General features: G+C 42.8%; 2 protein-coding genes across 2 annotated transcripts in view; one reads left to right on the top strand and one right to left on the bottom strand.

The window, feature by feature from the left end:
• The window catches only part of TESK2 (testis associated actin remodelling kinase 2), a 56,405-nt gene extending 39,377 nt beyond the window's left edge, over window positions 1-17,028 (top strand). Inside the window, exons 5-10 of the mRNA XM_065739739.1 lie at window positions 6,963-7,045; window positions 8,377-8,452; window positions 9,783-9,866; window positions 10,966-11,052; window positions 14,021-14,156; window positions 15,286-17,028. Of these exons, the coding sequence (XP_065595811.1) occupies window positions 6,963-7,045; window positions 8,377-8,452; window positions 9,783-9,866; window positions 10,966-11,052; window positions 14,021-14,156; window positions 15,286-16,292 (1,473 nt within the window). The 3' untranslated portion in view covers window positions 16,293-17,028. The remainder of the gene's footprint in view (window positions 1-6,962; window positions 7,046-8,376; window positions 8,453-9,782; window positions 9,867-10,965; window positions 11,053-14,020; window positions 14,157-15,285) is intronic.
• Window positions 17,029-21,386: 4,358 nt separating this feature from the next.
• On the bottom strand, window positions 21,387-26,005 carry TOE1 (target of EGR1, exonuclease). Its single transcript, XM_065739749.1, has 7 exons — window positions 25,895-26,005; window positions 25,777-25,817; window positions 25,555-25,651; window positions 25,295-25,453; window positions 24,708-24,967; window positions 23,229-23,400; window positions 21,387-22,184 (listed from the first exon to the last, which is right to left on the bottom strand). Exons 1-7 carry the CDS (start codon window positions 26,003-26,005, stop codon window positions 21,420-21,422), a joined length of 1,605 nt encoding a protein of 534 aa, XP_065595821.1. The 3' UTR covers window positions 21,387-21,419.
• Between the last annotated feature and the right edge of the window lie 352 nt (window positions 26,006-26,357).

Here is a 26,357-nt window from a genome sequence, read left to right on the forward strand (position 1 = left end):
CCTGTGAATTGCTTCTTATTCTGGGATTGCAGAGGATTTGTGTCCTGGAATCGTGAGGCTTTTCTTCATCCTTTAGTGATTCTGAAAACTCTGACAGCCTTAGTCATAGAAGATGCCATCGTCAAAGTGAAATCATAATGTGAAACACTGGAAGTATAGTGATAAGAGTCACCGAGTTGCAATAAAGTTTTACTTAATCTGACTTAGCTTTTCAACTTTCTGTCTGCTGTTACCTGCTATTAAAATACTGCTTGAGAAAGCATGAGGAAGAAATATTCAGTCTTCAAAAAGAATGCAGCAAGATCCTCGCCCCTTAAAATAAATATCTACACAGAGTTCTTTTAGCACCTTGTTTACTCTGTATTTGTTTCGTATACAAATCTTCCTCTGTGAGCATTGTTAATTTCCTTGGAAACTTAAAGCAATGATTGCTTGATTATCAAAGAATTTATACCTGCAGTGTCTCTGAGATAAGGGAGATGAATAAACTCAGTCTTACTAATGAAAAGGAAGTATATTGGTGAATATTTATTGTTTTAAGAATGTTTGGGGTATTTGATATTTTTGACTTATTTAAGTTCAAGGCAATGTGCTTGCCTCAGGGACACTTGGACATATGCAGTATTTATAAAATAGTCAGGTTTAGCCCCTCGAGGCAAAGAAAATGCAAGATTAGCATTAGTCCCTGAAATATTTTTGTTAAACAAGATTCTGCATCACAGAATCCTCCAGTGGTGCATAGAAGGAACAGAATCCAAATCCTGGAGCAGCAACACAGTATTCTTAACCACGAGTCTGAACACCTTCTCTTAGAACCCAGCCTTTCTTTTTCATCTCTTTCCAACCTTTCTCTCACTCTCCTGTTTCTGTTGCAAGAGTGGTAGGATTCCTGAAAACAATGGACCTGAGTGTTCTATGTACAATCCAAAGTAGCCTATTTTGAATCTATTGTGTGCACTAAAAAACAAGTATTCCAGATGGAAATTACAGGTATGATCCTGTAATTGAAGAATTTTACCTTAATTCATGTACATAAGAGGAAGGGTGAAAATTCTCAAAACCTGTTTTTCTTGTAACGTTATTTTTAATGTAGTTTATTTTGTGTGCAGCTGCCTATGATAAAATACACACAAAACATGAAACTCAAAACCCAAACTGGAAAAAAAAAGTTACATTTTTACATTAGTTTACTGGGTTAGAAATCTGAGATGCATGGTAGAGATGTCTAGTAAACAATCTTCATGCATTAATTATTATATTAAGTAGTATTTAGTGCTATTGTTAATTAATATTGCTAATATATACAGTGTGGTTCTGCTGCAGACCAGGAGTGGAGAGAGAAGCAAGAAGTCTCCCTGGCAGTGGGAAGCTAGCATCCAGCTGTATGCCTTTTTTTTTTCCTGTAACCGAGTTCTTTGGTTTCTATCTATCTATCTATTATTTATTTATTTCTATCAGCTTCTACTCCCAGCATTATGGTTCAGTCTCCTTCCTCAGCTGGCTGCAGTTGCTCTCCTCCTGGTGCTCTGCTTGAAGCTTCATCTAAGGCATCTAGATTTACGTTCTGGTTTTCAGTATATTTAGCTATTTCTAGTTCTCCCACTTTTTCTCTGCTCCAAGTGAGCTCTGTTTCCTCTCCTCGTTTGCCATTTCCACAGTTCTCTCATCCTAGTAAAAGCTTTTATTATCTCTATCCAGAGAACCTAACGTAAAACCCTCAGACCATCCCTGCCAGCCTCTAGCTTGCACTTCTGGCTGGTCTTGTCACCTAATTCCCTCTTGCAGATTCCTCACTCTGCACGTGCCCCTGTTCCAGTCTACTTTTGGCACACAGAGGTCTCATTGTACTTGAATTTGAGAACATGTCAAGTTTTGGTATGATGCTGTAGACTAATATTTTGTCGAGAACTTCCCAAACAAATATCTTCATTTAAAACAAGCTCTTATAATCAATAGTAGGTTGTGAAAAGCTTGGGTAAGCTCCATTAGTGATAAAATCTGTGAAGGGATTGTAATCTCTAGGCCAATATATGTGTGTGGATATTGCTGCCAAGATATGCTTTCACTTCCCTGTAAGTGTGTAATGGCTTACCCTTCTCTTGCTGAGAGATGAGTGGTCTTAGTTCCTATAGGAGGGAAATGTGTGTATGCAATCCCTGTGGACCATCTGGTGTAAGATAAATTCATTGCCTTTGGCCTTGAAAGTGACATACCTTGACTTCCTATGTTGTATGCTGTTTTCTTGTTCAAAACAAAACCCAAGCAATGAACAGGACCTTTGTCTGATGAGTCTTGTACTTGCTGCTGCTGCTGTGAGGTCCCCTTTGTGCTCAAGTAAGCTGTTGCCTGGGTATTTTGCACTGCAGGAGAGGGTTTGCAGTGAAAAATTTAGCTGTTGCAGAGGATTATTTCTGCAATAATGCTGAACTTTTACTGGTACTTTGGGGCTCAAATGGAAACTGTCTCTTAAGCATACTGGTTTCATTTTTAGAATGTGTGTAGTGCTGTAAACCTCCTTTTGCACATTTAATGGTCAATGTTTCTGCTAGGGGACAGCTCTTTAAAAAACAAACAGATGATACGTTAAAGTGTTTTAATTCAGTAACATTAATCAGAGCTTTGGAAATGACACACTGGTAGCATTTCTTTATTTTCTGGCATGTGGTAAAATCTTGGAGTTTAGTTTGTATGTCATATCTTAAAATAAAACAATGGGGTTTCTTCAGCTAAACTTATTTTTAACTCCAAAACTTTTCAGTCTATTTTTGGTTTTGTTTGTGTAAAAGGGAGAGTAGAATATTGCATTCATCTTAGCAGGATTATGCTGTGCAAAGCAGATGTTAAGCTCCTGTAACATACAAAGGGGGCTTTATGTTCTTTCACATCTGTCTCTGCATAAACAGCTCTGTTAACTCTTTCGGACTCGTGTACAGAACTCCCAGCTTGTGTTCAGAGATTGCCTCAGGAAGGACTGATGGGATCATCATTTCAGGGGAAAAAACCTCAAGAATCCAACTGAAGTCAAATGCTGCCATCTCTGACAGTGTGAGCTGCCAAAAGAAAGAATATCCTCCTTTATGCAGAGCTCCAAAGAGAGCTTGAGAGGGTCTTTGTGTTTTATTGCCTTGCAGCTTATGCAAACAGCACAGTAGTGAGTCAAACAAGTTTTCTTAATGCCAGTGTTGTAAAGCTGCTTGACATATTATCTCACAGGCAGTTTTTGAAGCTCTCCTTTACGCTGGAGGGGAAATTGAACTCTTGTGTCTCTGTGCTCAGTTCTCGTAATTAAACTTCTTAGCAAATTGATACATGTGTTTTTTGGTACAAACTGAAAAGTATCACATAGTAGAAAGGATGCAGTATGCTAGGTTGTGCTTTCCCTACTCAAATACGATCTCTAGCTTAAATTTAACACTTCAGCCTTTCAGACTCTAATGAAGCTTTGTCCCATTTTTGATCCTGATTTATCTTGGTAGCAGAATGTGAGTGAGTAGAAATGCCTTTCACTGAGTGCACATGAACAACCAGTTACTACTTACCGTAGGCTCTGAGTGACCTTTTCCTGAATTGCATCTTAAATCTGTTAGCTAAACTGTTCATGCTGTGAATTTGGTGCAGTGCTCTATAATGGCTTTACAAAGGTGGGAAGGCTGGAGGAGGAGTGTGGTGGTGCTGCTTCCTAGGACATGTGGAGAATCTCAGTACAGAGCAAAGCATCGCTGCCTGCAAAACTTGGTAATGAGCCATATGGGCTCTAGAAGTAACATCTGGTCTTGCTGGTATCCTCACAAGGGCTTTTCCTACTGATTTCTGTAGAAATAGGCTTCCATCCTTGTACTGTACTGGAGCATATGTGTTAGTGAATTTGTATGCAGTCATTACTTTGGAAATGCAGAAAAAAGACAGACTCCCATTAATGACAGAGAACAGCTTAGCCTTATTTACGTCATCTAACGTTGTGCAGCCCCCACAGCAGAACATTTGCTGAGTGTTTTATATTGGAAATGTAACCCTGAGCTCTCCTCTATTCCTCATAGTGCTGTCCTGTTCTCTCTGGAGCTGGTGGGTCAGCAGGTGGAGTGGGATGTCAGTTCTGTTTGACATCTCAAAAAGCTTGTGCTGGAGGGGAGCCCGGCTTCACCTCATCTCAGCTGGGAAGGAGCTCAGGGCTGTCAGGTAGCATTATCTGGCAGCTACATTGCATGCTTCATTGGTTAAATTTATGATTTATCCAGGAATAATCTACTTGTATAAGGGCTCTGTGCTGCACCTGAGAGCTGAGGCTGCCTGGGGCTCAGAGCAGGGATAGGATTGTTCTATCCACAGTGGGTAATGTGTTGATGTCAAATGAGATGCGATTCTGTAATGGTGAGAAGCGGAAGGAAAAATTTGTCACATTTATGTTGTGTTTAAGCATCCTTTTGTTATCAGAACAGCTCCGTAGATTACTGCAAATTCAAAGCTCAGTATAGAACTGTTTCTGCAGGTTTTCAGTTACACTGAGAGTAGTTCGTGGTCTGAATTGAAATATTTCTCTGAAATGTTTGCAGTCCGAGGGTTAATGATGAATAGCCCTAATACACAAAACCAGATTATAGAATGAGCTACTGCAGTTTTGCCACTCAAAATAAGCAACATGTAAATAAGTTAATGCAAGAAGGGAACGTGGATTTTAAAAATAATTATTTTGAATCATAAATACATGTTTTTTTTAACTTAAAGTATCAAATTATGCAGCATCTTTTATCATTGAAAAATCTATGTCAGGAAACAAGTCTGTACTGGTTTATATGGTAAACTATCAGCATTCATATGCACTGTCAAACCTCTGCTGTCCTTGTGGGCTTTCTGTGGCACACAATGGAATTCCCCATGGCTGAATCATTTGAGTAAGATTTTTCTGAAAAAGTTTTATCCTTCTCAGTTAAGTCCACTTACAGCAAGCAAATGTTTGAACAGAGCAGCTGATGAATGTGCTCTTTGATAAAGATAACAAAGCCCCTAACTGAGAAGCTTTACTGCTCTTTGGACAAGCATGGTTGGTTTAACTTTGTACATGTTTACGTATCCCCAAAGTAACTGTTCTTATTATACTCAAGTCATGCTAAACAAACAGAACTTTGCACCTCAGGGCTGAGATGTGTTTTAGGTGGTTGTGAGAATGTCTCACTTAACGCTGCAAACTCGCTCCGTGGCCTGAGCCACAGTCAGCTCTGAGTATGTAAGCAGTAATGACCCGAACTTGATCTTTTAGACAAGGAACTCACTTTTTTTTTTGGTAGCTTCATTATACAGACAAGCTAATACTCTGGGGTCAGCGAAGGGCTTTTGTACATCCCAGCACAATAAAGCTGGAAAGCGTTTCCTGCTGTTCAGCTGATGAATGCAGGGTACCGCTCCGGCAGTGGCTTTGCTGCCTGTCACTGCTATTGTGCTGCCTGCAGGAGGATGCGGTAAGGCGTGTGGTGAGGGAATGAATGCTGTCTTGCCCTACCTTTTGTAAGACAGGAAAAAAGGCTTCAGGAAGCCAACTATTAATTTAGTCGGTTGGAAGATGTGGCCCTGGAATGGTCAAAGCATATTTTGTAGAGTTATAAATAAACAACAAATATAAATGGGCAATGCCCTGAATGTGATGTGATGTTACCAGGCCAGTCACCCAAGGGAGGGGTGTTGGGAAGGAAAAGTTGGACGGCTTCTTCCTACTAGCCTTTTCCCTTAAATCATGTTTCACCACAGTCTGGCAGAATGGTAGGTGTTGGAAGGGACCTCTGGAGATCGAGTCCACCCACCCTCCAAAGCAGCTCCCTGCAGCAGGTTGCACAGGTAGGTGTCGAGGCAGGTCTCAAATATCTCCAGAGAAGAAGAATCCACACCCTCCCTGGGCAGCCTGTTCCAGTGCTCCTTCATCCTCACTGTGAAAGATGTTCCTCTGCATATTGGCACAGAACTTCCTGATCCCAAGTTTATGGCTATTTTCCCTTCTCCTATCCCCACAGACTGCTGAAAAGAGGTTGGCTGTGTCCCTTTGACTCCCACACTTCAGATATTTATAAACGTTAATAAGATCACCTCTGAGTCTTCTTTTCTCAAGGCTGAACAGACTGTGGTCACTCAGCCTGTCCTCATAGAGGAGATGCTCCATGCCCTTTATCATCTTTGTGGTCCTCTACTGGACTCTGCAGGAGATCCCTATCTTTTTTGTACTGGGGAGCCCAGAATGGGACCCTAAGTGAGTATTGTGTCCTGGGCAAAGTAGAGGGGGAGGATCACCTCCCTTGACTTGCTCACCACGCTCCTTTTAATGCACCCCAGGATCCCATTGGCTGCCTTGGCCACCAAGGCACACTGCTGGCTCATGGCCATCCTGTTGTCCATCAGAACCCCGAGGTCCCTCTCCTTGATGATGGATGATGTACTGTAGAATAAATAATTTTTGAGACTTAAAAAGCACATAAATTTTTGCCACATCTTATGTTTTCTGATGAAATTCTGTTGCAAAGCAGTTGATTCCTTCTAAGTGGTTAATATAGCAAAATACACAAAGGCATTGTTCTGATAATGTATTCTGTCAGGTCCAGGCAGACTGGACATGAAGGGGAATTTAAGGTGTCATGGTCAACAGCATGGATTGCATTCTTGAGCAGTAAGGCAATTAAATCATCTTGCTAGAACCTATCTGGTACGTGCTGCTGGTGGCTGCTGGCTTCCTCAGCAAGTTTTTAAGTGGATTATTGACTAAGTGTAAGGCTGTTTGTAGCATCTTAAGATTGACAGATAGGTGATTGTGCAGAGAGGATAGTAGGAGAAGAGGGTGATTGCTTTCAGTGGAAAGCTTCTCATAGGTGAATGTCCTCCAAATTATCTCTTGTAATCTTGTTCCAGACTTGAAATAAAACAAATGGTATATGAGTTTCACACCCAGATAATAACTCTTCTGTTTTCTTTCTTTTTTTTTCCAGAACTGCTTAATAAAACATGATGAGAATGGATACTCAGCGATAGTGGGTGACTTTGGTTTAGCAGAGAAAATTCCAGATCACAGGTATGTGGATGAATCAGAATATAGTGAGAGTTGCAGTGTTGTTGCAGATCAGAAGGTCTGTTAAACTGGATCCCAGAGGCCATTTTTGTGTTCTAGTACAGAATTTGCAACAGGCACCTTCAGTCTTCAGTAAAGAACTGCTGACTGGATGAACAGTGTTTCACTTCTAGTTGTTGTCCATTCTAGTTTAGTGGTGTTATTTATTCTCTAGAAGTGCTTCACTGAGTAAAGGATATAGCCAAGTTTTCCAGGCAGGTATTTGGGAATTTTGGTTAAAAAAATAATTAAATATACGAATTTATTATATTAACAGACAAATAATGTCCAGCATTTTGGATTGGGATGATTTTATAATAAATGTCCTCTATTGATTCCAAACAATTAGAATAATTAGCTCCCTTAGATCCTTGTAAAAAGCAGCCGGTGGGATTTCACTAGTTTTTTTTCTCTTTAACCTCTATGTTAGTTCTTAAGTTTTAATTTTATAAAGGAGAGATACTACTATAATAGTAGCTCATCACATTGCTCTCTGTAGGAGAGCACACAGGTAACCGTCACAAGCTATTGTCACACCTGGAAGTAGTCCATTTGTCATTTCTCTGTTAGGGAGGTCAAGAGTTTGACTGTTCTCTCATGTCTATATTGACCTGTATATTTCAGACTATTCTGACTGATAAACATGCAGTCAAATTTTTTTCAGTGTGTGCCTCTGTGTAAAAATAAATACAAGCCTTCCAGCTCTTACGATCATGAATAAAATAACAAAGATGATCCAAGATATGCAGTCATTAGCCTCCCACAGTGGGAGGTCTGAAGGCCTGCATTAATGGTGGTGAAATATATTTGCAAGCAGGCTGTGCTGAATGCTTCAGAACTGCTTATAGGTATACATGTAGGGATAATTGCATTTTCTGCTGAACAGATTTTGCCATCCTGATCTGCACAAGCCTTTTTAAACATAGATGAAGGAGCTCACTTCACCAAGAATTCAGGAACAAAAACTTGAAATCTGTGACTTTAAGATAAAACAAATATTAGGAAAAAAAAAGTTCAGACACTTAAGAATTGGAAATACAATGTATTGATTAATAGACCAAAATCTTGTGTTTATTTCACCCTCTCCTCCTGTTATTGAATGTTCCAGTCATTCTAGTAGCAAATTAGCATGGATTGAGTTATGGAAGCTACTTGTATGGACTTGACCGTGGTTCAAGTCTCTTTAAATGCTTGCCGTTATGGGAAGTTTATAGCAATATCTGAATCAGAGCAATTCATTAATTGTTGTTCTCTCTCTTCCTGCTACCCACACTGGTATCTGTGTCTATGTGTAGTGAGAAGTTACCAGTGGTGGGGTCACCTTTCTGGATGGCACCAGAAGTTCTCAGAGATGAACCTTACAATGAAAAGGTAGGTACATGTGAATGGACTTTAGCTGTCAAATGTTTCTCTGCAATATAAGTATGCAATATTTTAGATTTCTGTAATATCATTTTTTGTGACATTTCTATCCTTGGTGAGTCATTCAGAAGGAGTGGTGTGAGCTGAGCAGCTAGTATTTTTAATTCATGGTATGATTTCTCATGCAGAAATAAAGTACCTTTAACATAATTCACTGTTACACTGTTTCTACTCTGAAATTCCCTGTGTGCTGAAATATGATAATAGCTTGTCTACCTAACACAGCTTGGTATAACCAGGTCTTCTGAGAAATGTCTACTGATGCTTACTTGTTCTTTTTTCTATACAAAAATGAGGCTACTTCCCTGACAGTGGTCTAGTGAAATTTAGTTAGAAGTAAGAGATCTGTGTGTGTACTTGTACAATTACTTCAATTACAAAAAAAAAAAAAAAAAAAACGAAAACAAAAAAAAAAGCAAAAAACCACAGATGAACAGTTTTCAAAGGTGACACACCTGGATAAAGAATGTTCCCCAAAGGTAGTTCTTTTTCTGTTTGTGACATCGGTGTTTCTTTCAGGGGAGCATCAGATCACACTAGTGGTTGGCTTTTTTTTTGTTTTTTTTTTTTTTTGGAAAAGTATTTTTCATCCAAGTTGCTCTTTACATAGGTTTTTTTCTGCTGTGTGCAAAGACATCTGAAACAGTGTAGTTCAGCCCTGCAACTGCAGCTTTTCATGGTAAAGCCCACATCCTGTATCTTTTTTTTTTTTTTTAGCCAGAAGTCAGTATCTGTTTAATTGGTGTTATTTAAAGCATAGAGGAAAGCAGTAATTACCTCAGTAATAAATCTAATTGTTACTGTTTCAAAAGCTTTGCTAAGAGCTCCAACTGACCTAATTAATAATAAAGTTCTCAGGTTCTTTGCTAACCCCATGGTAATAGGGAATTAAGGAGGAATCAGGTCTCTATCAGTATGAAAAGTAACATACCAGCCTGCCTGATATCTAGGGAGTGTAAGGGATGCAGGCTGCTACTCTGTAAACCTTTATTCCATGATTTCCTAAATTTTATTACTTGCTAAATTCAGGAGAGCGGAAATCTAAGGAACTGTGTGTCTCCAGGTGTGCTCAGATAAATAATTACTAAGCCTCATTCACATTTACTGTGAGGATATGTTTCTTCACACAGAAAACATTAGCTATAATGCAGTGGCTGTAAGGCTGTGGTGTCAGTTTAGTTGTTCTGATAACCATTTGGGGTAAGGAGAAACTCAGTGGCAGATAAGAACGGTGAGCAGACATAGCTGAAGCATATGGCTATTTATTTTTTCCTTTTAGGCAGATGTGTTCTCCTATGGTATAATTCTGTGTGAGATTATAGCCAGAATACAGGCAGATCCAGACTATCTCCCTCGCACAGAGGTAAGTGGTTACCTTTATAAAGTTGCTGGGAGGTGGTAAGTATGCCGTGATAATGGCTGCCCTTTACAATTTATAGCACTGCTACCAAAGATATGGTGCATATGATGGTACATTAAAAAGAGCTTGTAAAAGACCTTTCTTCTTTCATGCTGTTACTGGAAGAAGCTCCACTGAAGATGTTTTGACATTATAGAGCTACAGTAATCATTGGAAATCCTTTCAAAAGCTCCACACCTGCCCTGAACTGGCAGAACATTGAGGGTGTTGGAGTGACCTTCCTTTTGTAGTGTGGTAGCTCACCTGTACTTCTTGCCAGATTACAAACAGCACTTTTTGGAACATTGTATTCTTGAAGTAGCCCTGCCTGGTGAAAAGAGCAGGAATGATGTTAGCAGGAGCTAAAATAAGCTCATCCTTATTTTTGCATACTGTGCTAAGCATTGTTGATCTAAACTAAAATTGAATTATCAGAGTAGATGCTTCAATTTTCTTCACTTGTCGTTTGGCTTAGTCCCATCTGCAAGGCAGCTTTTTGCCTTCTGTAGAAGTCTTCCAAATTGTCTACCCACCTCCAGTTCTGAAAATGCTTACATCTTGAACAACAGCATATAAGAGATCCTTTTGTTCCTCTGCCCTTTGGATCTTCTCAGATAAATGCTTTTAAAGAACTGGGTAATTTGGATCACCAGCCTAGTGAAAAAATATTTTAATTGGTGAGTTTTCATCATTATGAAGTTTCTGGTTTTATAGAAGACTGTTTATTTACACTGAAAATTACTGTGGTGAAACATCATAGTGTAGGATATTGCTTCCAGATCCACATGGGCAACACTTCAGTGAACTGCAGATGAATTCAGGAAGGTTAGGCTTTGAAGTCAGCTCATTTTCTTACAGGTATCTTATATCAAATAATCCCCATTGGGAATGTTGCAGTTCGGAAATTTCTCAAATTTCTCTATGAGGCTGCTCAGAGATGGTGTTCATAATTATGCCTGATAACCACATAAAGGGACCCCCTGAAAAGAGGGTGGGTGCTTTGGGCCAGATGGCAGTCCTGATTTATGTCTCTGCTCTCTGTGCTGTGTTCTTGTTTGTACAGAATTTTGGATTAGATTATGATGCCTTCCAGCACATGGTGGGAGACTGTCCCCCTGACTTCCTCCAGCTGGCCTTCAACTGCTGTAACGTGAGTATCTTACATGAAGGGGAGAGACCCAAACTGGAGTTTCCTAAATCCCTCTGACTTTCAAAGATAGTGCTTAAAGGGTTTACAGGAGAGCCTCACCTATGAAAGCAGTGTACGTATATAACACAGTGTCCCTGACAGTTTTTATACCCTTTTCTTTCCCCTTGCATAAAGGTCTGACTCATGCTTTTGCTGTTTTATGTTCTGTCGTACCAAACAAACAGGTCTGGCACACTGAACAGCTTCTTGCAGGCTGCTTGGGCTGATCCTAACCAGTTGTATGCTATTGACACTGGCTGCCCATTGGGCTGACAAAATCCAGCTGTTGTTGTGTTCAGACCTGCTGAGCTGTGAAGAAAGAAGTTTGGGTTGTTTTCATAAACAGAGGGGACAAAATGGGGACAGGCAAACAAAGAGCAGACTCTAAACTACTGTAAAGTTTTTCTGCTGCTTTATAAAAAGGGAGATAACCTCCAAATGTTCAACCTGTGTTCCAAAAAAACCCTCCAAACTTGGACCCAGTAAGACAGTAGGCAATGTCCAGTCTAGAATAAATTTTCAGCTGGTTGTTGGACTAAAGTCGTGATAGTGCTGGATACCTTTGTGACTCCTCAGCATGAAAATTACAAGGAAGTACATCTCTTTTTGTGGGTTATTTCATCACAGAAGTTACTATTCCTTTGAAGTAAGAGAACATGAGCTTCCACTGAATTCAGCTGAAGTGGGAATGTCCAGTTTCTCACCTGAAGTTGAGACACCTTCTAGAATGTTTATTGCACCAAACTCTGCTCAGGGCTCCACAACCAGGCTGCGTTGGAACTAATAATAGCACTGTGTCCTAGTGTGTGTTTGTAAGAAAACTCTCAGAACAGGTTTTTTACTTCTGTTGCTGTTTGTCAGATGTTGTCTTCATGTCAATGCTGCTGCTGAAAGAAGCAGTCACCATTATCCATTATTTTAATGGTTATTTTTGTCCCAGGCTCTTTCTTTACCTTGTATTAGTACAAGTGCACATACTGAAGTGGCAAGTGGAGTAAGGGTGAGAATGCATGTTGGGGAAGAGCATAAATTAATGCTGAACATGTTTGTGGAGTGTACTCTGAACCAACTGCTTCACCCCTCTTATGTCGCCTTAGTACGGCGGAGCTGACTTCTCCGGACAGTGGTACGCCTGACTCGTGTTTCTAAAGCATTGTGACATTGTAAGCACTAAAGGGCTTAGGTAGAAGTAGAGTTTAATTGTGGAAGTCTCAACTCCCAGTTGTATTCCTCAGAAGTCTTACAGCATCCAACATACAGTCCAAAGCAGTTTTCTACCACAGATGAAATCCAGAGTAAAATCGTACTAACGAAGAAAAAGGGGAGTGACTAGGCTGATGTTCTCATGAGAAAAGGGAACTTCTCCTACTGATTATCAGCAAATGCTGTCTCCTTCATAATAAACGTCCTTTGCCTGAACTGAAACTGGAAATGGCTGTCTTGTGATGAAGACATTAGAATGCTAATTTCAGTGTGGGACATATTGTAACTCACTTTCCACTTGCCTAGAGGAAGGAAAAGGTGGCAAATAAACAAAGCTTGTATCTTATATCTTCTGAAGCATGCTTTTCTCCGGTAATAGGTGATCTGTGTGACAATTTGTTCTTAGATACAGACGTTTATATAGATTGTTATTATTTAACAGGTAAACAGTGTAAACTGATAAGCTGAACTAATATGGAAAGCTTTGGAGTTTTCTACAGTCAAGAAATATGTTTTAGGGCAACCTAGAAAAAACAGTGAAAAGAGATGTGTATGAGTAGTTAAGTGTTCTTTAGTTTGCTGATAGTGTTTTTTGAAAGAAGAATATGTAAGTAAGTCTGAAACTTATGGCTCCTCTGGCATCTATAAGCCTACTGGCATGAATCATGCTTGAACTTGCAGAAGGCTTACCAGCATGAGCTAGGCTGTGGGGAACTGCAGCCGTGAGGAGGAGCCTTCTATTCCATTTGATCAGCAACTGAATGCTTGGGGTAGAAAAACAAATATTGCTTTGAGTCACTTTTCCAGTGCTGCTGTTATCCCAGATCTTCCATTGCACTGATAAAAGAGACCTGTTCTTACTTTCTGCAGCTTGCAGCAACTGCCTAATCTTTCCAAATTGGTATGATTTGAGAAATGATTTGAGAGTAGAGAATATGATTTAGTGTTTTCCCTTGCCCTACCTTTTCAGTGAAATTGGGAACGCAGAAAGTGATGTTTCCTTATGCCAGGCAATTCCATGGGCTGCATTAGAGCGACTTTATTTCTATTTTGGAGTTCCTCAAAGCAAGTGTGATTATTATTATTTTTTTTTAATTTATCACTGTATCTATAAATTTTCAGCCCTTTACCCCGAGTTACTAGAGGCATTCTGTCATTGCCACTCATGCCAGTTCTTTTCAGAAAGATCCATTTCATGGGCACCTGCAGAGTAGTATCAGGGAGGTTTCTGGGGTTTCTTGCTTACAAAGCATCACTGTTTCATTGACAAGCAGTGATGTCTGAGCTTGTCTGGTCTGGGAAAAGCCTTTAGAGGGCTGGAGGCAAGAATCAGGTCAAGTGGAATCTCTTTAATAGTGTAATGAGGTTAACTCTCAACTGCTGAATTAGACATTGCTGCCTACAGTATTTAAACATCCGAATATATTATATATCTATAATACACACTAAAACTGTAACAAACAAACAAACCCCCTCTCCTAAGCCCTGAATCTAACAGGTTGCCACCTTTTCTCTTTAAAATGTCTTCATCATAGACCGATAGAATGTTTTCATCTTGATAGTTAAATGAGAAGTATAATAGACATAAACAGAGCACTCCTTTTCCTCTTCTAAAAACAGTCTTGGATTTCCCCAGTTCTTTCACGTTATTCTTGTCTGTCAACTCTGCAAATAGAATAGCATGGATAAACCCACATGAAGCAATCTGATTTGTGTGCATTCACAGATGGATCCAAAGTTGCGTCCTTCATTTGCTGATATTGTCAAAACACTGGAGGAGATTTTAAACCGCCTGAGAAATGAGGACTCTGAGAGAGACAGAAAGTTTTTGAATCTTGACAACAGTGAAAGAAAACCCAAAGGTAAATGTCTCTATTTGCACAAAGATTGCTGCAGGCTAATAGGAAAAGGGTACAGTGTTTTGTATTTTGAGGACTATGATTTCAGATATGGTGGTATTATGTACTGTTTATGAGTTGTTTTACACAAAGCCTGAAAATGATTCTGGAACAGTAGTGCACAGTGTGCACTGTAGAGTGTCCTTTGGGAAAGAATAAATTTCTTAAGGTTCCTTAAAAGTTTGTACCCACAAGCCCTTTAGGGGAAATGTAGGTTCAGTTGAGACTGTAAGTTGCTAAAAGTACTTGAAAATTCCTCAGCTTTGCTTTGTTCCTTCCACTCTTATTGCATATATACAATTTCTTTGGCATACATGTAATGCTTAGACACTACTTAGATTTCCACAGGAGGAAGAGCAGGGAAGATGCAGAGTATTACAAAGTACCTTAGAGAATAGAGCTGGGGAACACATGAATTGCAGTTCTTGGGAATGCTGTCCTTGAAGGGCTTTCTCTAAAGCTGTCTAGTGCCACCTGGTGTGGGGAGCAAACTACAAGCAGTTCTTGTGGTAGCATGTTCTGTCTTAGATTTCTTCTATATGAACAGATTTCTGGTGTTGGAAACAACATACACACAAAAAAAATCATCATTCCTATCAGATTTGTTACAATTTCTTTTTTTTTTTTTACTGAAGACAGTATTGTCTTACCAATTCAACATCCCCCTGTAATATAAGTAGCAAATTTGAAGATAAAATAATACAGAAGCAATACAGTTTATTGGGAAGTAAGACGACAATAACTGTATTTGCTTTTGCTCAGTTCTTCAAGATGACTTTTAATTAGTCTGAGGTATGAGTAAAGAGGAGAGAATATTTAAAGTGCAGTTTTGACTGCCTTTACATTTAAATGGTCCTGTGGACAGGGCTGCCAATCTCCTAGTTTGAAATCAATACCTTACCTGGTGAGAAGAGAATCACGTCCTTGTATACATACAGGAACTTGTAAGTAACCGGCAAATGTGTTTGTAGATACTTTGGAAAATCAGAAATGCACCTTCTTCTTTACGGTTATCGTGAAGACTCTGTGAATGAGCAAACATTCAGGCGTATAGCTCCTTTAAGCTAAAGGGTATTTCTCTTCTTCCACTCAGGGTCAATTGAAAAAGGACCAGGAGTAAAACGTTTGAGTTCTCTGGATGATAAGATCCCACCCAAGTCACCCCGTCCACGTCGGAATATCTGGTTGTCACGTAGCCAGTCAGATATCTTCTCCCGCAAGCCTTCCAGGAAGATAAATGTGCAGGACCCCTACTACACACCGAACAAAGGATTAGGCCGGAAAGTTAATCCCTTCAGTGCCCGGGAGGACCTCAAGGGTGGAAAGATAAAATTCTTCGACATGCCAAGCAAGTCTGTGATCTCTCTTGTGTTTGACTTGCATTCTCCAGAGGCAGGTCGTTGCCTGAAAGCCAGCCAGTCCCACTTCCGGCAAGCATTTAGCACAGACTGGCAGGAGTTTTCCCTCCTTCCTGGGAGGAGATGCAGATCGCTTCCAGTCTCTCCTGAACTGGCACACAAAGAATATGGCCTGTTTAGTGGACTGTCTTCGACCATCAGCAGATGTGATCCAACCCAGCTAAGTGCAGAGGTTCGGCAAAAGCTTCTGAGTAGCAGTAAATATGGTGTGTCAGAGATTCCCCCCTTTCAAGCCAAGCCTCACAGGCCAGAATTTCTTTCTGTACCAGGACAAGAGGAGGATATGGACTGTTCAGATGGGCCAGTGTCCCAGGAGGAAAATGGATTTTACTCTGAGAACACATGTGAAGATCCAGCACGTAATCAACCATTAGTGCTGGCCCAGTCTGAGCCGCTATCTTACAAAGGGCTCCCAGTTGAGAATTCATTGAACTCTGAGGAACGCTCCCCACAGGTGTTTGCTGGCTGTCTCCCTTCTGAAGAGATGGAGGTGGAAGACAGCCTACAGAAAAACACACTGCTGGAGTATACGAAGCCTCCATTCAGTGTTCAGCCTTCCATGGAGCTGAGGACAGACGCACGGCCATTCAGGGAGCATGATGGGGACAGCACTGCCCCATTGTCTCAGACATCCTCCAACATCTCAGCAAGTGGCAGCACACAGCCAACTTGTGACATATGAAGAGAGGGCTCAAACAGCACGTGTCCTTGAGGGAACTGTTGTTCCTAGTCACTTAAACTCTGTTCTTCAGTAGTGCTGGGTTTCGTGCTCAAAGAAGACCCAGCAGATGGTAAAAATGGGCTGTCAAACAGGTAGCTGTGGACAGCCTCTGAAGAGACTGATGATTTTAACTGTGTTTTCAAGCTATGCTTATTTCCCCCCCTGATTTGCTTTAGGAGGGGAAACTACTGCAGCCAGAATTTCCATATGAGCCCCATACCCTATAGTAGCCAGAATTAGGCAGCACACAAACAGTTTGACCTGGATTCCAGCATGGAGCATTTTGAGGCCTTAAGTTCCAGGTTGAGTGGAAAGAGCAACCCGTAGGTTTTCCCTCTTCCTCTGACTGACCAGCTGCTCTGAACTACTGCAGATTTTGCATTAGCATTCTGCAAGCAGTGTATGTGAATCAGAGCCTCTGTTCTAGAAATGGGCACAGATCTTTCAGAGCTGTGTTAAGCAGATAGCAATGCTTTCTCATCCCAGAGCTGATATGAATGCTGTTGCAGCGTTAAACAAGCTCTTCTTTCAAAAGCAGCAAAAACAAAACCCTTCATGTTGGTTGCAGTCTGCAGGCTGAGTCACATGACAAGTACTTTCCTGCTAACAAGAGGAATCTGTTCCCCAGTGTTTCATTTCGCCCTGGGATTTGTTAGTGATATGTGTTAGTGTGGGGATGCAGGACACAGTGAGCACCGCTCTCAGTGTACCTCGACCCAGATGTGGAGGAAGATTTGCCCAGGGAGGAAGAGGGGAGCTGTATTCCAGGCACTGTCATTTCTGAGCTCTTTTAGAAACTGTCGGTGGGAGACTGAGCTTTTGGGCTCTCCTCTATAAAGACACCATAATCTATTTCTGCAGAACAGTTACGTACAAAATCTAGATGAACAGCTGTCACTATGGAAGGAGGGTCACGTTCAGATCCCTCTCTAGCAGGACATCCATCTCATTGGTGCCACTGCACTATTGATGGTTACTTTTTCCAAACCAGACTGCTTGATGGAATCCCCTCCCTGAGAGAAGCCACCAGCAATGTTGCAGCCATGTGAGAGCTTATGGAGGAGGATATATAGTAGACTCACAGATGGGCTTTGAGTTGTCAAACTGAAGAAAAGTAACTTGTCCTTTTTGTTTTTTAATTCTGCAGAAAGAAGTTGTTATATTCTTTGCTTCCTCCTGTCACTGAATAGGATTATCTTTTTTTTTTTTTTTTAAGGTTTCCCTTCACTCTACCAACACATAGATGTAAAGAAGCAGCAGCATCTGCTGTAAAGGTGCTTGCTGGAACCAGAAATCCCACTTTGGGATGTGATGTAGGGGAAAAGCTTGTTCTAAGTTGATATTTGTGCGACGTCCTGCCCTTTCTGCTATAACTGTATGCAGTTATCTGGATGTTTTGTTTTGGATTGGTTTGGTGATGTCTTTTTAACCTATATTATCATTCCTGAGGTACATAGTGCGTGCTCACTGAGCAGGGGATGCAGTAGCTGTGGAGGATTTGGAGTTCAGGGTTTCATTCAGGTGGTCTATTATTTCTGCTTTGCGCAAGGATGGAAAATGTAAGCTGGTACTCCCTGATGAAAGCAAGGCTTTTCTTACTCTTCTCCCATCGCAAGGAAAAGATGGAGAAACCCTAAGTTTGTTTTCTTGGCTGAGTTGCTCAGCTCTTCAGAGGTGTAGGTAATTATTCTGCTGTGACTGTGACTTCGTCTTGTGAAGTGTCTCAGCCCAAGCACCAGTTATCTCTTTGCAATGGCTGCGAATAATTAAATGAGAAACACAGTGTCCTTGAGTTACTTAGCACAGTCAGTGCTGCACTATGCAGCTATTTGAAAAAGGCCCATCCTTACCAACATTACCCTTTTTGGACCACACCTCTCTGCCTGTCAGAGATGCTGATCTATAGAGTAGCTTGTCTTGTGTGTCCTGTCTGCAGAGTGCTGAGCAGCTGGAAGGGCTGGCACTGTATTGTTATTTCCTTTGAGGACAGGGAACCAGTCAACAGAACTCAACTGCCTGCCTGTCTGGTGCCTGCTTTTTTTTATTTTTATTTTTCATTCATCCAACTGTAGTCTTTCAGGAGGGATATCATCAGCACCAGCTTCTGTTGTCACAAGATGCATTTAGGTGTGTGACTTCAGACAAACAAGCAATAATAAGGACTAGTTTACTCTGGATCACCAGGCTGCAAGGAAGCTGTCCTGCAGCATACAGCTGCATGGAGCCCCAGCAGCACGTGTGTGCCTCTGGCTGCTCTGTGTGGCTGTTACTCTGCTCATCAGCACTGACACCTCACTGCAAAGTCTGTAGCCCCTTCTGACAGACTGCAAAATCTGTGTAGTCAGGCTTGGGATAGCTCTGGAAACCCATCACAGTGACCTCAAGTGTTCTCTTATGTCACTGTCTCTTAAATGCTTCCCTGCCCTCAGCAGCTTTTACAGAGCAGCATGCTTGAATTTTTATTTTCTTAAACGCCTACGCTGAGCACAGCCAGCTGACATGCACAGGGCACATCTAACAACTTTTCTAGCTCTTTGTACTGAGATGGAGATGTCAGGAAGAGAAATACCAAGGAATAACAACTCAGGCCTTTCCTGCATTCTTGGTCCATGTGGAAAAAAGGTGGCATGCACACGAAACTGGAGTAAAAGGCTGTCCCCTAGAATAGCTAAGTGCTTGCTAAAACCCAGCGTTTCCAAGGGTCTGGATGCAGCTGGCACTCACTGTCTCATCCCTTTGATTGTGCAAAGCTGAATCTAGGTTGCACCGAGCAAATACTTCTATGTTTTCTGCCCATCTGAGGGTGCTTTTCTACTGGGGGCCATCTTCTGACAGCTACTGATGAACACAAACCTGAACATGTGGTCAGCAAACTCCTTGTTTTATAGTGATGTGACAAAGTCTTTTCTTGTGCTTGGATTTTATCATGGTTTTGGACTTTCTTAGAGGAGCAATTGCTCTTTTAAAAGACTTTCTACACGTTGCTAGGTTCCCTAAAGAGATCAAAGATGTTTTTAATTCACTTTAAATCCTTCTGTGTTGAGTTCATTTAAATGTCTGTTATAAGCTATTTTTGTTGTGGTTGCAGGTTGATCAAATGCAACTAAGAGAATGCATGTGAATTTGCTGCCCCTCAAAAGCAGTGCAGACAAGGGGCTTTAGTAGACTTACACTTGCTGGAAAAGCATCAATGTGTTGTGTAACAGAACATTGGTATTTTTTGCCAGTTCAACTAAAGACACTTGAATAATTCCTGTTTGCACTTAATGCTATTGTTTATATTGCATGTCACTACATTTCTATGCAAAACAAATAACTTTTTTTCTGGGAGGAGGGGCAGCCAGATATTTGATTAAGTAAGTATAAAGATCTTTGCAAGATGATCTATTTTCATATTTATGAAGGAGTTTTACGTCTTAATATTTTGCAGACTGTAAATAGCTTGTAATTAAAGGCTTAGGAAGAAGTTTGTAGCCTGTGTATAATAGTAAGTTAACACTGCCAGAAAAAAAAAATCTTTGCAAAACAATTTTTCTAATATTGTGGATATTTATGAATATGTAAAGAAAGCACGTCTTGTTTTTATGTTGATTGACCTTTTGACTTTTTTTGAGCTGTAGAAATGGTGTATGTTTTATTGGAACTGCAATAAGAAGTAACCAAAGATGAATCCAGTTAAATATTTTCATAATTTTTTCTTGGTCAGGTTTTGTAAACTTTCCCAACTTGCTTTCAAAATAAAATTAAAATCAAGGGTTGAGTCTTGTGATTAAGATGGCAACTTCAGGTTTAAAAAAAAAAAAGCCTACTGCAAATGCTTAATTGACCTATGGGTGATATTAATGCCTGTCTTGTCATCCCTCTACTACTTGGTGCTGAGTTATAAATAAGAAAAACTGTCATCCTTATTTGGTCTCACTTCTCTCACTCACTGCCTTTTTTTCCTGCTCTGCCTTATAGCATTCTGAAGAGATGGCAGTAACTTGTGACCAACAAGATGTTTTTGATAGCACGCAGCCTGCAGGGAGCTTGCCATTGTGACTGCTGTGTTCCAGTCCTGCAAAAATAGCTTCAGTAAGTACAGGAAGCAATGCACCAGGACTTAAAAGGACCACACCTGGATTTATGTCCCACTGATCTTCCCTTTTTTAGAAGCTTAAAGACCTGCTATAGCTTGGTTCTGCATGCAGTTTACCCTTCGCTAGAATCTGCTAGCCCAGCATCTCTTTCTCCTTTTTCAACTATAGGAGCAAAGGTGTGACTTAAGTTGTAACCAGAATTAAGGTAAACGGTGGGACAACTCTCCCAGGGGGGATATGGTCAGTGTCTCTTTTTAAAACAAAAAATACTTTTTTTCCCCTTCAAGTTCTTGAGAAAGGCAGGAAATAATTATTAGGGTCACAGGGAATTTTCCCTACCAGCAGTGACTGAGAGAATAACACTTGATTGAAATTAATGATAACGTATGCTGAAGAACCAGCCTGCTTTCTTCTGTGTGTGAAAGAAGCACTGCATCCACCTGCAGTCACTGCTTGTAGGATATTCTGTCACTATTTTCTTTTCAGCATCAACTTGTCACTTCTAGGCATGTCTTTCTAAGGTAGGTTTGACCTTTTTCATTTTGAAAAAGGTCTGTCCCATCCTAAACCAGCAGGTGAAGAGGCAGCAAGTAGTAGTAAGGCTCTAGGTATGGCAAGGATGAAGACAAGAGGGGACAGAAGCCAAATCCTCCTCTCAAATCTTATTAATCAAAGAAATTACCCTATTCATCATCTTCAAGAAGTGAAAGCCATGCTAAAGCAGCTATCGTGCTGTCACTCTAGAAATACAAACCCGGTCTGTTTTGTTTTTCATTTCAAAACACTCTGAGTTCAGAGCATTGAACTGAACTTGCTGCCCCGTGTGCAGTTGGAGAAGTGCATTTTTCTTCCCTCCAGCCTTACCCTTACCCATGCTTTCACAGTCCAGCTACGGAACACCAGAAGGAACTCCAATTAAGAGCAATTTAATTGGTCACGGGTTAAAATGGAGGACAGGAAACTTGTTCCCCAGGGAAAAACACCCAGTTCAGTGAGGAGTCTCCTAGCTCTATCCACTGGCCCAGACCAACTTCATCTTCTGGTTGTGAGCTGTGGAAGACTTAGAAAATGAGCTTTTCACTATTTGAAGAGGTACTGATTTCCCACTGAGGTACAGCTTGTTATGACAGTCCGGACACCATGGCTCTGCATCAGTGTCTGTGCTTTTCCGTTTCTTCAGCATCCAGACATAAGCCATGACGTAGCCAGTCATGAAGGCATCAAAGCCAGCTCGGTGGGTTCCCACTTGTGAAGATGGCCCCTGGGATGCATTTTGTTTTCCTCCAGCACGTGCCGCTTCAGTCTCAGGGATGCCTGGATGATTGGCTGAGATTGTTCCAGCGAGGACCTCTGACTCCCCTTCCACTCGGTCACTGTCATGGGCGTTCCCCTTGGTGGAAAGGCTCAGGGCAGCAGTTTCTTCAGTGCTCCCCAGATCCTCTTCCCGCCTTCCACCGTGCGCACTGGTGTCTGAGCCGCCCTCTGGTTCCATAGCAGCGGAGTCTTCCTCCTCCAGTGGCCTGCCAGCAGTGCGGGCAGGTTCGTAGCAGCTCTGTTTTTGTGGTGGCTCCTCCTCCCCATTGGGAATCAGTTCCGTTTCTTTCCCTGAGCTCTCCTGCTCTAATGCCTTTTCAGGTTCTTCTGCATTTTTCCGACGCTTCCGTCTTTGTTTCCGCTTCTTCGCCTTCTCACAGAGCTTATCATCCTCATCAATTATGAGGTCAATGTTATGAGACTGCGGACACTTCACTCCGTTTGGACACCAGCCATAGGCCTAGGGAGAAAAAGAGAACTCTGTAGCCACCAGCCTCCCAGTAAAGAGCAAAGCCTATCACCGTGACTTGGAGCACAGCTAATTATTCCCCTCAACTGAAGGCTTCTGAGGCTGTATCTGAAGCACTGTATCCAGCTACGGCACCAAAGCACAAGAAAGGCACTGATAAACTGCACGGAGTGTACACAGTGCAAAGCTAAGGAAGTCCTTGGGTTTGTTCCCACTTGGAAAAGATGAGCTTAAAGGCATGGGACAGAGCTAGTTGCTGGACTTCAGCTACCTAAAGAAGAAAAGATGGAGCTAAACTCTTTTCAGAAGAGCACAGGTGAAATGTTAACGGGAAATTCTGACTAGACATCCAAGAAGTTATTTCTCACAATGAGTGGTCAAGCACTGGAATTGCGAGAGCCTGAGGGGATTCTGTAACCACTGTCCTTAGCCATACTCAAAAGTGACCAACCAAGGCTCTGAGGAACTTTGAGTCGCAAGTTTGATGAGAAAGCTCCTGAGGTTTTCCTAATTGATGCTGTGTGACAATGATGTGCAGCATCACCTAGAACTCCTTTCTCCCCTGAAGCATGTGAAATCAGGTGGGCTCCTCAATGACCTGTGTAGCAGCGCCAGAACTTGAGATACTGTGGATCACACCATGTTATGATTCCAGAAGCTGCAGACAGGTAATATGTTCTATATCTAACTGAAGCATGGGGGAGGAAAGAAGTACTACTTTCTTGGAAGGCAAGCCAAGCACATTTAGAACCTAAAGCCCTTCCAAGACAGCAAGGAGTGCTAAAATACATACTAGTTCTCTATTTAGGTTTGTATAATCTCTTTTTTTTTAATCTTGGCCTCAAACATAAACTGTGAAATGTGCTACCTCAGAACAGAGCATGAGCCTTTTCAGTTTCAAAGTCACCTGAAAATTGAAAGTACTGTGAAGCAAACAAATGGAACCTCCCAGGTGCTTTCCTTCTACTTCCTGCTCTGGCCACACGTGGCTTTCTCCATGGGGCCAGGTAGGCAGCAGGGATCCATGCTACTTACCGAGAATTTCTCACATACAGGCACCTTATTTGCCTCTCCCTTGCTGTGGTTTGCTTCTTCCAGAGAGCAGTGGCGATAGTCGATGTAGTGTGACATGCTGGCAGGGTAGCTGCAGAACTCAACGGAGATGTGCTGGCTGCTGGAGTCCTTCAGCTTGCTGTTCTCACGTTTGCTGGAACACACAAGAGTACACAGTTACTGTGGTTAACTCACCAAAGGTACCCCAGCACGGAGCTGGAACAAACATGCTGCTTTGCAACAACTCTCAGCTCCTCTCATTCCTTGCTCTTGAGCTCTAGCTTCAGTTTGACAGCCTGCTGCAAAGACAGTCCAGGGAACAGAACTTTCATGAGTAGCCATTTCTGTGCTGATGTAAACATTAGCTTCTTGTATGCCTAAATACAGGCAGAGACATCAGTGTCTTTTGTGGCGTTAAAGAAAGAGCCCTTAATGCTTAACAGCAAGCTAAGACGTGTGTTAGTTATGATACTACTACTGGACAGAGGAAATGCCTGGAGTGAGGTGTCAGTGTACCTAGCAACCACAACCCAGACAGAGCAAACCTGGGCAATGCAGACAAAGAAATGCTTTCTATCTCAAGAAAAAGCAAGAACTGTTTTGTCCTAGCAGCTGCCTAAAAGGCCTAACAGCTTCCGAAGACATCGTAACTAAAACTGTGGGTTCAAACATTAGGAGGGCAGTTTTAAAAGTATTTTCATCCTGTCAGAGTAAAATATTCTCGTGCCTGAGAACGGCCACCTGGAACATTCCTGGATATGTCAAAATGGTATTTCTTGATGCAAAACAGTCACTAAAAATACCATTTCTGTGCACACTGCGACTTTGGCTTAACAGATTTAAGTGGCCGTATCACTACCAGGGTCTTGTATAGATTGTGCAGCAAGAACAGAACCAGAAGCCAGACTGACACAGCTGCTGAAAGGCACCCTGAGGAGCTGAGGACAGGAAGCAAGGCAGGAGGCTGAGGAACAAGAGCACAACCCTCAGCTGGGAATTGTAGCTGGGCAAGGAAGGGTCACGCATGCAGAGCTGGTCAGCACCTGGAAGTGCACGTGCACCCTCTCTTCAACTGCACTGTCCTTTACAAAGCTGTCATAGCTAGCAGGTTCTGCAGATACAGCCCTGCTCTCTAGCTGAGTTTTAAGGGTGAACCTGCTAATGTCCCTGTGGCAATGCTGCAGCTCAGATGTGCAGTGAGTCAATTTTCAGTTAAATGAGGTTAAACTACTGCCAGCAGAAGACTGAAATCCTTCCGCTGCTGCCCTCTGAACAGAGCAGATTACAAGATGCACCTTCACCTACCCAGCACCCAGCCTAGAACTGGGAAGCACAAAAAAGCACCTTTCTTTGGCCACTGGGACAATACAAAGACTTGCATCCTGTGCCTGGAAAAAGAAACCAAGCACTGACTCCCTTGTCCTTTTGTCCCAGTGCTTTAAGCAGCAGTGTGCCACTCACCACTTCTTGTAAGCATATTCCAAGTAGGACGCAACAAAGCGGGTCTCAAACTCTGAAGCATACTTGGTGTCATATATTCCTGCTGGAAACATTTCTGAGAGATCAGAGGTGAAGGTGCCAAGGCTGTCTGGAAGATGAGCATAGAAGCACTGGTACAAGAAGACGAGATCAATCAGGCCGTTGTGGAGGATGAGAGGCTTCTTTGCTCGTATGAGTTCCAGGAAAAAAGTCCGAACGCTCTGGCTCTGGCTCTCGTTGCCCTAAAAGAACAATTATTCAACAAGTCTCAACACAATGAGCCTTTCTGGTGCAATAGAAAGTCAGAGCTCGTTACAGCAGAACATCACATACAGATTTGCCATGCTCTGACCAAGGAGACGCCCACGTAGTTGGAGAAGCAGCTGCAACAAGTGATGAAAAACAACAGGAAGGAGAAAGGGCTGCGCTGCACTCTGGTTCCCAACATGAGCCCCTCTTCACACAGCAGCTGGGTGCCAGAGGCTGCAGGGGAACGCAGCTTGGAGCACAGCAAGCTGAGATGAATGAGGGCCTGGATTCACAGGAAGGACGAGGCAACGATTCTGTACCTTGTCGTTGCCCTTGTGGTAGGGGATCCCCTGGGAGTACTGCTTATTGAAGTCAAAGCCGTGCTGCACCAGGAACTGCACCGACTGTGGCTCGACGATGTAATCCTCTGTGCACAGCAGCGTCAGGTTGTAGATTTGGCAGAGGAACGCGTTCTCGGACTGTGGAACGACAGGATCACAACCAGTGCCGGGAGCCGGGGGTGACAGGGACCGGATGTATCCCCCCACTTCAGCCCACGCTCCCAGGGAGCTGCCGTTACCTTCTCCGGGAGCTGTTTGAAGCAAGCAATACCGAGAGACAGAACCGAGCGCGTCCGAGCGGCGTTGCAGACGGCTTTGTAGCGCTCATCTATGCACCTACCGGACACACAACCGCTGAGACGGCCCGGGCCCGGGGAACCGACCCCTCCGTGCTCCCCACAACCACAACCGGAGGGCGGAGAGCCGGCCCCGCCCCGACCCCCAACCCTGCGGGCACTCACGGGCTCAGCAGCGCCTTCCTGGTGCCCAGGCCGCTCAGCTCCTGCGGGAAAACGACGCTGAGCGGCACGGCCCGGCCGCGCTGCCGCTTCCTGGAGCTCCGCCCCGCCCCCATCTCACCGTGTCCACAGCGATGAAGGTGGCGGTGCGCAGCGCCAGCACCATGGAGGGCCACAGCTCCGTGAAGTTGTCGCTCTGCACGTCCACCACCGGAACGCGACCCCGCGCCATGGCCGCCGCTCCCCCACCTCCCGCGCCGCACCGGGGCCTTCCGCGCCGAGCTGCCCCGCGCCTGCCCGCTTCCAGCGCTCACCCCGCTCGGCCCCGGGTCTCGCACTATCCGACCTTCGGAGGCGGCCCCGGCATTGGTGGCTTATTGCGATTTTTTTCCTGCTTTTCAAAACCCCGTTTCCGCTGAAATTCCTCTTTCCATTAAAAGAGGCGTTTAACGCGGGCAGCCCCTCCGGGGCCTTCTCGTGCTGCCGCGTGATTGGCGGAAGAAGAGGCGGGGAAAGCTGATTGGCTCCTATGCGCCCTCAGGTCCCGCCCCCTCCCGTGTTCTCCTGAAGGGAGGGGCGAATCC

The sequence above is a fragment of the Cyrtonyx montezumae genome, unplaced genomic scaffold, assembly GCF_038088225.1.
Source record: "Cyrtonyx montezumae isolate F1298 unplaced genomic scaffold, pur_monq_1.0 scaffold_1, whole genome shotgun sequence".
NCBI lineage: Eukaryota > Metazoa > Chordata > Aves > Galliformes > Odontophoridae > Cyrtonyx > Cyrtonyx montezumae.